Genomic DNA, 12,283 nt, shown 5'->3' on the forward strand with positions numbered 1-12,283 from the left:
CGTGTGACCTTATACAGAATCCAACCCACAGCTGTATTGCAGATCTTGACCTTAATGTAGCCGTGAGATGGAAAGTCCTGTGCTAACCTCCCGACGAATCACGGCATTGTGAGATGCTTTTTGCGCTGGGATCGCATTTTGCATGGCACTGTGGTCTAAAGGTTAACTTTAGTCAAGTCACTCTGGCAGTCAGGAAGAGGGATTAAGACAGCACACTAGAGGAACCATGATTCCCTGATAAGCTCTGTGGCTGTCCAGCAGTGGAATACTACCCTCCTTAGGGAAGTCAGTGATTCTGGAAGACTCTTTCATTGGAGGTTCAAAAAATTTAAAAATTAATAAAACAAAGATGATAGACTCTTGATCTTACAAGCTCAATCTGATCTGTAGAAGCAGTTTGCAAATAACTGTGAGAACCTGAAGTCCCGCTACTGGTATTTGGTAGTAAGCAAAGGTTTAATTCCATGGGAGCCAGGAGCGGTACTGCACGTGAGAACAGCTACCTGTCCTTAAGCCTGCAAGTCTCAGGGAAATTGACTCACCAGCGCTTGCTAAAAAACCATCAGGCAGACTTCACCAAGACAGAAAAGTTGGTGAGCCAGGGTTATAAGAACTGCTGAGAGGCGAGAACCACTCAGAAATGGGCTCATGGTGAGAGTCGCCGGCTGTGTGACGTTTGCCCGATCGTTTCTCCAGCAGCACTATTTAGGCTGGCATTGTTACGTCTCTCTTTGAAATAACAAAATGACCCATCAGAGAATGCTCAGTTCTGTAAACACATTTCACTTTTCAGTTAGCTCTGGATCAGGGAACTACAGTACATTTTTCACCAAGGAAGCTGGAACACCACATCCCAGAATAACTTCTACGCCGCTAGTTCTCTCCTGCTGTTTGTATTAACCAGAGCGTATTGTGCAGCTTCGACTTCGGTTGCTTTTTGCTGTTCTAAATGTCCTCTCCAGCCACTGGAATGGCTCTTGGCATGGTGTCTCTGCTCCAGCGTGTCACCACTGAACAGAGCACAGTCTTCAGAGACCGCTGAAGGTGGTGGTGCCAGCCCTTGCATGACATGCTGCAATGAGCCTCACTCAGCTGCCTGGCACGGTGCAAGGACTAGAAGAAACAGCTCTCAAGAGGCACATCGCTGCCCTTCCAGGAAGCAGAGCTTGCCCCATTTATCTCTCTGCCCTTGACGCTCTCTGCTTTTGGACACACTGTCTACGGGTCCCCCTGCAGCCACGTGCTTCTATCTTCACTGTTGTTGTTCCCTCTGTGGGTCCATTTCCTGTCCGTCTGTATTCTTTCTAGCTCCTTCCTCTTTTGTGCACAGGTTTTCCAGCAGAACATGGGCTTCTGCCTGAGAAATCTCTTCCTTCCTTCTGGCCAGAGCTCTCACCAAGTAGGACCTTTCGCATGAAACCTCCAGTTTTAGGGCCTAGGTCCACAATTTCTGCCTCCATTTGTGAGTTCAGGGGCTATTTCTTCACAGCTAGGGGCAATTTATCCTTTCTTCTTAATTTTAACCAGCATTCAGTTAAAAAACAAAAACAAAACACCCAGCAAACAGTAGCACTCCAGGAATAAAATATAAATAAACACTGCTCCTAACTCAGCTGCCTGCCGTGGGTACAACTTTGCTTCCAGTGATTTCCGTGGACCACAGGGAAAAATTCACATTCTTGCCTGCCGGAGCCAAGTTGCCCTCTTGTCTTCCCTATATCCGAGCTTAGGGCCGAGTATCCACAAAACGTGGGAGACTATGCAAATAAACACTCTCTCCTGCCATAAGGTGGGAATAAATAGAAAAAGACATGTTTTATGGTTGGTTTTGCTGCAAATCATCTCTTTCTAGAAAGTGACTGACAAGTAATTGGATTTTGCTCAACCCTCAAGGCGGGGTCAGTACGCATCTCTACATTGTTCCTACAAAGAAACCAAGGTGCGTTCAAGATGCTGTTGCATAACCTTCATATTTTAAGATGACAAATAAATATTAAAGGCAGAAGAGTAAAAAAAAATAATCCCCAGCAGAATTTTCTACTGAGGCCACTTGCAGCATCATTAATCACTCTCCCCATCCCCCAAAACCTCCAGACCAGATTTTGTATGTTGAGGGGCAGGAGCCCGTGACAGCCCCCTGAAATCAGTGTGCACAGCTGGCTAAAGAAAAGGTGGGGGTGGCAGATACAAAAGGGCCTTATTTGAAACGATGATTCAGGAGGAAGTCAACTGACCTGATTAATTTTAGTTTTTCTCCAGTGTGTGCTAAAAATATCTTCGAAAAATAAAATCCAGTGGGCTCACCAACGGCAGTTTTATTCTTGGGGTAGAGGACACAGAGGCACACATGGTGAGGAAGTTGCTGCTCTAAGAACAAGGCTGTGTGCCCCCCAGTTGGCAACTGTGCCACCCCAGGCGGGTCCCCTGGCCTGCTCATGGGGCACCTGTCAGAGGAGATAGATTTGAGCGAAACCAACATGGCGATGCTTCTGAAACTGACTGTGGCATAAAGCAGCTCTCTGCAGTCTCCAGGCAGAGGCATGATGGGGAGCTGCCCGATGCCGGCCAAGATGGTGGCAGAGCTGGAAGGCACAGTCCGCCCGGCCCTTAGAAACAGGACGCCCTTGGAGGCTCTGCAAAGTGGCAGGTGATTGAGTGAGGAGGCTAACTTCTTAAAGGCTCTCAGTTTACCTCTAGAGATATAAACATGAAAGGCATTTGCTGGCCGCAATCAACAACTAGGACCTGCAGCATCAGCGTCAGGGCAGTCGCTGAGACAGAGCGATGGTGCAGCAGGTGAGGACACAGACTCGTCCCGGTTCCACCACCTATCAGCTGTGTGTCTTCTGGCAAGTTACTCAGCCTCTCTGAGCCTGTTTTCTCCACTGCAAATGGGGGACCATAGTACCCATCTCGCAGGGCTGCTGGGATGATTGAGTGAATTAATATTCGCAAGGCACTGAGAACAGGGCCTGGCACACAGTGTTTAAATAAATGAAAAAAATGGGAATCAAACAGGGAGCGTGTGAAAAAAGCTGACAACATCAGAATTGGTGGCTGACACTCACTCCCTGCAGTGGAGGCAGTGGTGGAAGAGGGGGCGGGGCCCAGGACCTGCCTAGGAGCTGGCTAGGATGGGGTTGTGCTTCAGGGCTCCCGTCGGTGCCAGGCAAATCCAGGAAAGCCGGAGACAGACACGAAGCCTGAGTCCCGCTGAGGACTGAAGGCTGTGAATACAGCCCTGCTGGGTGCGAGTCCACAAAGTCCAGACCGAAAGCATAGCTGCCCTCACTCCCTAATTGTGCGGGGGTGCTCTGCAGCTGCCCAGCTGGAGGGTGAAGTGTGCACAGGGTTCCCCTCCCTGCCTTATTGGTCCTTACTCTCTGAAGGCAGCAGGAATCCTGGCTGCTGAGGCCACAGGACTGAGGACAAGGCTGAAACCTGGCCGGTTTCCTCACCCTGTACAAGCCAGGGTCCACCGGCCTCCTCTCTCCAAGAAAAGAGGTGAGTGGGATACTCCCAGAATTTGGGGACATGGGGCTCAGAAAACAGGTTGCTTTTCTGGACTCACCACTTTGGGCTTGAATGGTGGCTGGATCTCCCTGTTCTCCAGTTTTTCCCAGTCGATCCTCCGGAAGAAGGCATGTTCTCTCACGTCCCTCTCCCCCTCAGGCCCACAGCCCAGCCGCTTGGCTGGGTGTTTGGTCATCAGCTAGAAAGGAAAAGGAGAAAAAGAGAACAACGGATGTCAAGGGCTTCCCAGACACAGCACCTTCCATTTGCCTAGCTCTGCCTACAGCCCTGACTTTGCAGACGCCTGACAGCATCTCGGAGAGCTGACCAAGACACTCAGTGGCTTGTATGGAGTGAAGCCAACTCACAAAAATGACATTGGCAAGTATAGCCCTTCCTATGGTGGTTTTCAAGATAAGGGAACAGGGAAGCAATCTGAACCCATGGCCAAATGGAAGAAGAATTTAAACAGACATCTCACACGTTATGTGTTTTGGAGACACCATGCTATCCGTGTATCTGGTAATAAAAAAAAGAAGCATGCACTAAAAATTGTGTGTGCTGAAAGCATCACAGTCTAGCATCACAGAGGATGCCATAATAAGCATCATATGTCTATGTATTGTCTGGGCCAAAATGTTATCAATCAAAGACTCATAGATTAGAAAACTAAATGCTATAACAAGGAAGGTGACTAGTTAATTCCAACTTGCCCACTGCAGGACACAGAGACAAACACCGACTATGAGCTCTTCGAAGGCAGAAGCCAGTTCCTCCCGACCTCAGACACGTGAGAAATGCCTCACAAATGATCACACTCACCAGATACTGTTAAGGGTATATTGTACTCCATCTTACTAAGCCTGAAAATAGCTTTGCGGCCGGGCGTGGTGGCTCACGCCTGTAATCCCAGCACTTTGGGAGGCCGAGGCAGGCGGATCACGAGGTCAGGAGATCGAGACCATCCTGGCTAACATGGTGAAACCCCGTCTCTACTAAAATACAAAAAATTAGCCGGGCATGGTGGCGGGCACCTGTAGTCCCAGCTACTCGGGAGGCTGAGAAAGGAGAATGGTGTCAACCCAGGAGGCAGAGCTTGCAGTGAGCCGAGATCACACCACTGTACTCCAGCCTGGGCGACAGAGCAAGACTCCATCTCAAAAAAAAAAAAAAAAAAAAAAAAAAGAAAATAGCTTTGTGATCTAACTCTTGACCATTCAAAACTAGACACGTCATGATCAGCAACTCTATTCCTAGAGCATTTCTTCAACCAAAGTGTACGCATATCTTCACCAAAACACATGCCCCAGAAGGTTCACAGCATCACAGCAGTTCTGTTTGTGACAGCCTCAAACCAAAGGAGGAAAAATCCATATATCCACCAGAAGTAGAACAGTGGAACACTGCATAGCAATATGACAGGAGGAACTATATAGCCCCACACAGCAATGCAGACAAAATCCTCAATCACAATATTGAGTGAAAGCAGCCAGGCCAGGAGCCACAGTGTAAGGTTCATTTGTGCAGAGTTCAAAACAGGCAGGACTAATCCATGCTGTCCAAAGTTGGGGGGCAGGTTATCTTGGGGCGGGGTAGTGACTGTAGATGGGACAGGAGGGGGCTTCCAGGGTGGTGGAAACACGGTTTCTTGATCTGGGTGCAATTACATGGGTGGATTCATTTTGTGAAGATTCATTTATCAGCATATTGATGATTTGTGCCCATTTCTGTATGTATGCTATAGCTCAAGAAAAGTGTAGCAAAGAACTAACTAAGTCACACCAAGTGAGACAGAAGACGAGAGCACACACTTTCTAAGGGCCTCTGATGACATCTGGTAGTCCCCACCACAATTTTATGAAATGGATTAGAATGAAAAGTGCAGTACAGTCATTAGGTGACTGGGCCAGAGTCCCAGGAAGTATTGGGATTCCAATCTATTCTCCTGGCCTTCACTTTCACCACTGCGCCCTGCCCAGTAGAATGGATAAGGAAACGATGGTGTGTTCGCACAGTGGAACGTTGCATAGCAATATAAAAGGAGGAACTAAATCGTCAATCACAATATTGAGTGAAATCAGCCAGGCCAGGAGCAACACTACAAGGTTCGGTTTGTGCAGAGTTCAAAACAGGCCAAGACTAATCCATGCTGTCCAAATTTGGGGTGCTGGTTATCTTGGGGCATGACACCAAGCCCCAACCCTCGATGGCCAAAATGCAGTGGTATGGGTTTGTGGTATTCCTGCTATCTCTCTTAGAAGTGTGGGGAAAGTATTTCTCCTACCAAAGCTCTTGGTCCATGATCACAAAAGGTATCCAAATCGACTTACTCCTTTGCAGATAGAAACAGCCTCCTTGGACAAGGATTTTGGATAGGAAACGTTGTGCTCCATGATAGACTGAAATAGCTCGTCTTCATCTTCACCATCAAATGGAGGCTGTTCCGGGAAAAAAAAGAAAGATGGGAAAGTATTTAGGCAGAGTAATTCATTCACATGGTGCCTGAAGAGCCAATTCAGCACCAAGGAACAGACCAGGTTTCTCAGCCTCACCACAGGCTGCACAGTTCGCTCAGCTAACTTGAGGGTTTATTTGATCATCTTTAATGAGGTTGACGGTTGTGTGTTTTTCATTTTTTCCCCTCTGCCTCGTTAATTATCTTGCCCTGGGCAACCCAAACAATCTTTAGGGAAAGTGTTTTTGAGTAACGTTTTTAATGATTTGCAAATAAACTATGATTAATCCATTAATCTTGTAATTATGTGCTAAAAATCTAATTATGATCAAGTTAGGTTACAGACAGCTTTGTAGTCAGAAGGTGGGGGTGGCCGGTAGAAAATGCCAACACTTTCATTTGGGGTGAAGGGGACTTGAGAACATGGCCTAAGAGGATGTTCCCAGTAATTCACACCAGGCCTCTGACCCAACAAGGAGCTGCTCTGCTGGGGGCCTTCCGCCTGTGCAGTGGCAGTGAGTCGGGACCTTAGCTTCCATTGGACTCCTCCCTCATCCGCTTTGACTGGGTTTACAGTTACCAGGCTGAGACAGGAAGGCACGGTGGCCCCATGGGAGCTCATGGCTTTAGAATCAGGTGGATCTGGGCCAGAATTCTAGCTCTGCTAACTTCCTAGCTGGGTGTCCACAGGCAAATGACTTAGTTCTTTAAAACACAGTTCTCTAGGCCGGGCGCGGTGGCTCACGCCTGTAATCCCAGCACTTTGGGAGGCCGAGGCGGGCGGATCACGAGGTCAGGTGATCGAGACCATCCTAACACAGTGAAACCCTGTCTCTACTAAAAATACAAAAAATTAGCCGGGTGTGGTGGCGGGCACCTGTAGTCCCAGCTACTCGGGAGGCTGAGGCAGGAGAATGGTGTGAACCTGGGAGGCAGAGCTTGCAGTGAGCTGAGATTGCGCCACTGCACTCCAGCCTGGGCAACAGAGCGAGATTCTGTCTCAAAAACAAAAACACAGTTCTCCAATTTGTAAGATGGGGTTTCTGGGAGTAAAGTGCCTTGTATTTTGTGTTGTACCCAATAAGTGCCCAGTGAAGGTAACTTAGCAGTACTATTATTTAAGACAGAGCAACTCTCTTGGGAGGGGCCTTGAGAATCTTCTAGGAAGAAAGGCTGAGCTCACGATGCCCTTTGAACTTTTTCCTCCACCACGTCTGTAGTCCTGAGGGATCCATCACTTCCCTGTCACTCTGGCGGAATGGCACAGGAGGAAAGTGTTCACGGGAAATTCCGTAATGCTCCCCCTTTGGCTCCGTAACCTTGAGCTTAGTGTAAGAAAGGCAGAGCAAGGACCAGTGCTTGTACAGACTCCTCTTGTTTAATCTCCAGATGTTACCTTCTTGTGGGAAAGAGGAGTCAGTCACTTTGGCTGACACGGGCAGGTCACACAGTGATGGTGTCTGGCTTAATTCTGAACTGAATCCTGGATCACAGGTAACTGCGCAGTAGTCAGAAGGATGCCCTTCTTATCAAACATTTTCTCCCAAGTCAGAGGCAGCCGTTGAGCCAAGTACGTCCCTCCCCTCAACCACCACCCACAAATCACCTCAACCTGTTCATTCAACACCCGAGACCTGACCTCAGTCTCCTGCCCAATCCTGAACAGGAGCCACGTGCCCTGAGGGAAAGATGCCAAGTCTACAGAGAGCCCCAGTGGGAGGACAGAGAGAGGCCTGGGCATCTGGTACCACTCAACATTTGTTGGTCTGGAAATACAAATAAATAGGCCTCTTTTTCTGTTGTAAGTGCTTGGTATAAGGAAGGTTTAATTTGGTGGAAGCTGCAGGTGGGTGAAGAGAGCTAAAATGAACCTGCCTGTGAGGGACTCAGAGCAGGGCAGGGGCAGCTGGCCACAGTGACTTCCACCAGCAGGAGCAACATGGAGCCTGACAGGCCCCCAGGGCAGCTTGGGGGGGCACCCACCAGGGGTGCAGGCTGCCGACGGCCACCTCTGTCAGCAGGGACAGCTACCTGTGCCATCAGGGGGACATGTGGCTTTCGTCTGCAGAGGGCAGGGCAGGCAGTGGTGGGGGAGAGCTGTGACGGAGCTACAGTGCAGGTCGTCCCTGTGTCCACCCCATCGTATCTTCCCTGCCCAACAGCACACAGCCTGCCTCTTCTGGACACCTATTATAGGACACTCATGACATTTCTCATTTTCCTTCATTAGTGATCCATAAACCTGGCTGAGTTTTGGCGAAGGAGATTTTTGTAACTAAAACAAATGTAGTAGCCGGGCGTGGTGGCTCATGCCTGTAATCCCAGCACTTTGGGAGGCCAAGGTGGGTGGATCACCTGAGGTCAGGAGTTCAAGACCAGCCTGGCCAACATGGCGAAACTTCATCTTTACTAAAAACACAAAAAATTAGCTGACTGTGGTGGTGCACGCCTGTAGTCCCAGCTCCTCGGGAGGCTGAGGCATGAGAATCACTTGAACCCAGGAGGCGGAAGTTGCACTGAGCTGAGATTTCGCTGCTGCACTCTAGCCTGGGAGACAGAGCAAGACTCTGTTTCCAAAACAAAAACTTGGTGTGGTTTCTGCTCAGGGCGTGGCCTGCACCTTGCAGGGGCTCAAGGCTCCTGAACTGGCTGTATGATGCTCTCTGCAATGCAAACATGCCCTGGCGGGGAGCGGGGCAGAGGCTGTGCTTCCAGGTCACTGATTGGCACCTCACCACATAGCCCAAGAGGGCCTCTGGTCAGGGCCAGACACATACTTTCTAAGTCTCAGTGCAAAATGAAAACAGGAGTCCCTCATTTAAAAATTATTAAGAATTTCCACATGCGACAGCAGAGCACCAAACCAAATGCACAGAGCTCTTGTGGGCTTCGGCCCTGTGCGACTGTGTAGGCTGCATGCCCCCGAAGCGAGCTAAATGGGGTGCACCTTGTTGGGCAGTGACAAAGGTGCCAGCAAGATTCAACCAGCCTCTCTGGAGGTGCTTGAATCTTAGCTGCAGGAACGCTGCAGGGGCCAAGTCACAGACAATGCAAACCAAAGGCCTAAGAGAAACGTTCTGTAAGGAGCACAGGTGGAGCTTGCCCAGGAATCTGTCTTGAGTAGGGCAGTGAGAAGCTTCTTCTCATCTGAAGAGGATTAGGTCAATGCAGCTGCAGCCACCCCACCTCCAAATGTGGAAGGCCAGGAATTGTTTGGGGAACATTCTGTGCAGGGCACTGGCCTACCACACCTACTTAATTGTCTCCTGGCATGGGAACCAGCTTTGCCAGGTGAGCTGTCCCTCCATATGCTCATTTCTGTAGGGGAATGGCTGTATCGGGGATTCGATTCTATAGATGAAAGGAGGACTTTTACTTCAAGACTTCTCTGGGCCCCACTGAAGGCTGGATACTGACACTTCCCAAAGAATATTCCTCAGAACATTAATCCTACAGCATCCTCCTGGGTCCAAGTTTGCATCCTATACCCCTCTCTGGCAATCTGCTTTAACATTTAAGTTGTAAAGGCCCTGAGAAGTCCTGCAGTGAACAAAGCTGTTTAACTCAATGTGAATTCTTAGTCCAGGGCTGGAAGGATTCTCAGAGGCCTCTTAGGCTTGCCTGGTGGAATAAGATGCCTAAGCTATAAGAAAGCCACAAGACCAAACACCCTCTGTGCATTCCAGCCTTGATGTGGCCCCAAGGATTAGGGATTCTCTGTCACCACATCTCAGGGAGGGGACATGTCTCTGCTCCTCACGTTTTTCACTGCTGTGAGTCTATATTACCCAATAAGGCAGGAGCATCGTGGGCATGAGGGGAGGAGCAGCAAACGTGACCACAGTGGCGTTCACTTCTCAGCCTCTCTCTGCATGTCATGCGCTGTGCAGATGGCTTGGGTGGCACTGCTCACTCCGCAAATCAGTCTCAGGACACAGGTGCTAACCCAGGCATCCTGAATTTGGAGGCTGGGGCTCTTAGCCATTATGAGCAATTCTGCCTGCCCCAATGTGAAGGGTGACATCCAGCACTGCTCCTGGTAGGGGTGAAGTCAGGCGGGGGGTACTCGGCTACAGGCCCACCCAGCATGTAAAGAGGACTCTAATGAGGGCAAGAGTGTTGGGGTAAATTTTAGAAGGCTGATTCACAGCCTGCACAATATGCAGTGATGAGTTCTGAAAATGAAGGAGGGGGCAGCCCTGGGGGCCTGAGATGTTTCCAGTCATCCCGTAGAGAGCGACTGGCCTCTGGGCTAGAGACCTGGCATGGTTTTCCAGCTCTAATGAATAGATGGGAATCAGGCTGGCTCCCTCTTTCCCAGCTGCTGGCCGACGCAGCTTCTGTGTTGCTTCCCCAAATTCCTGCTGGTTGAAGATGGCATGAACCTGAAGAAGGTAAAAGGGGGCTGTTCTTTTTTTTTTTTTTGAGATGGAGTCTCGCTCTGTTGCCCAGGCTGGAGTGCAGTGGCGCGACCTCGGCTCACTGCAAGCTCCGCCTCCCGGGTTCACGCCATTCTCCTGCCTCGGCCTCCCGAGTAGCTGGGACTACAGGCGCCTGCCACCGTGCCTGGCTAATTTTTTTTTGTATTTTTAGTAGAGATGGGGTTTCACCGTGGTCTCGATCTCCTGACCTTGTGATCCACCCGCCTCGGCCTCCCAAAGTGCTGGGATTACAGGCATGAGCCACTGCGCCCGGCCTAAAAAGGGGGCTGTTCTTGGGTGTAGGGAAGAGGAGTAGTTAAGTGCCTCCTCCCAGCTTTGGAATACCATCAAATCAAAGGCATCCTTTTTCCTAGTCTGTTTCCTCTGTTGCAAAGATAGAGACTATTTTTTTTAATTGTGATAAAATATATATAACACAGGCTGGGTGTGGTTGCTCATACCTATAATCCCAGCACTTTGGGAGGCCGAGGTGGGCAGATCACGAGGTCAAGAGTTTGAGACCAGCCTGGGCAACGTGGTGAAACCCCATCTCTACTAAAAATACAAAAATTAGCTGGGCATGGTAGAGTGCGCCTGTAGTCCCTGCTACCTGGGAGGCTGAAGCAGAATAGCTTGAACCTGGGAGGCGGAGGTTGCAGTGAGCCGAGATTGCACCACTGCACTCCAGCCTGGGCAACAGAGCGAGACTCTGTCACACACACACACACACATACACACACACTATATATATATATATATATATATATCACAAAATTTACCATCTTAACCGCTTTTAAGTGCACTGCACTGTGGCATTAAGTACGTTCATGTTTTTCCGTAACCATCACCACCGGCCATCTCCAGAACTTTTTCATCCTCCCAACTGAAACTCCACTCACAAAATAAGACTCCCCATTCTCCTGTCCCCACAGCCCCTGACAGCCACCCTTCGACTTTCTGTCGCTATGATTTGACTACTGTAGACATCTCATATAAGTGGGGTGATACAATACATGTCTCTGTGACTGGCTTACTTCAAGATGTAGACTATTGGTATCTTAACTGTGCCTTCGGGTATCAGTAAGGACAGGCTGGGTCCTGCTGTGGAAACAAACAACCGAGACCATCTCCAAAGCATAAAACAACACGTTTCACTACCTGCTTATGCTACCTGTACGTTGGGGGTCAGAGAGGACTCTGCTGGTTGCATTCAGGGACCCACTGGGATGGAGCAGCTGCCATCATGGTCTTGCTGCAGCAAACGCTGGAGCAGCAGCTCTGCAGTGTCTTGTACCTGCACTTCCAGACCCACCCTGGAGCACCTCCCTTCTGATCTCATTGGCCAGTGCTGGTCATATGTTGCTCCCCGACACCCCACAAATACACATGAGAAAGGAAGTACAATCCTACTGAGCCAGGAGGGAGGAAGACTAGGAGTACCTGGTAAATAGCAGTAATGACCAGCACATTCAGAAAAGCTCCCGGGAGCCTGTGTTTTATTTTTATATTTTTTATTTTTTTGAGATGGAGTCTCACTCTGTTGCCCAGGCTGGAGTGCAGTGGTGCGATCTCAGCTCACTGAAGCCTCCGCCTCCTGGGTTCAAGTGATTCTCCTGCCTCAGCCTCCTGAGTGGCTGGGATTACAGGTGCACATCACCATGCCTGGCTACTTTTTTGTATTTTTAGTAGAGATGGAGTTTCACCATGTTGGTCAGGCTGGTCTTGAACTCCTGACCTCAAGTGATCTGCCCGCCTTGGCCTCCCAAAGTGCTGGGATTACAGGTGTGCGCCACCACGCCTGGCCTGAAGCCCTATTTTAAATGAAAATTATGTAATATGGTAGGGAAGGGAAGTCTACGAAAAAAGCATTCCCATTCCCTTTACCTGGACACAA

At 49.5% G+C, this 12,283-nt stretch overlaps 1 protein-coding gene across 3 annotated transcripts in view; it reads right to left on the reverse strand.

The window, feature by feature from the left end:
- The window catches only part of PRKCA (protein kinase C alpha), a 508,353-nt gene that overhangs the window by 16,798 nt on the left and 479,272 nt on the right, over window positions 1-12,283 (reverse strand). For all 3 annotated transcript variants that reach the window (XM_055243384.2, XM_055243385.2, XM_063617498.1), the window contains 2 exons: window positions 5,844-5,951; window positions 3,572-3,712 (listed from right to left, as the gene is read on the reverse strand). In XM_055243384.2, the coding sequence (XP_055099359.1) occupies window positions 3,572-3,712; window positions 5,844-5,951 (249 nt within the window). The remainder of the gene's footprint in view (window positions 1-3,571; window positions 3,713-5,843; window positions 5,952-12,283) is intronic.

The sequence above is a fragment of the Symphalangus syndactylus genome, chromosome 14 (assembly GCF_028878055.3).
Source record: "Symphalangus syndactylus isolate Jambi chromosome 14, NHGRI_mSymSyn1-v2.1_pri, whole genome shotgun sequence".
Lineage (NCBI taxonomy): Eukaryota > Metazoa > Chordata > Mammalia > Primates > Hylobatidae > Symphalangus > Symphalangus syndactylus.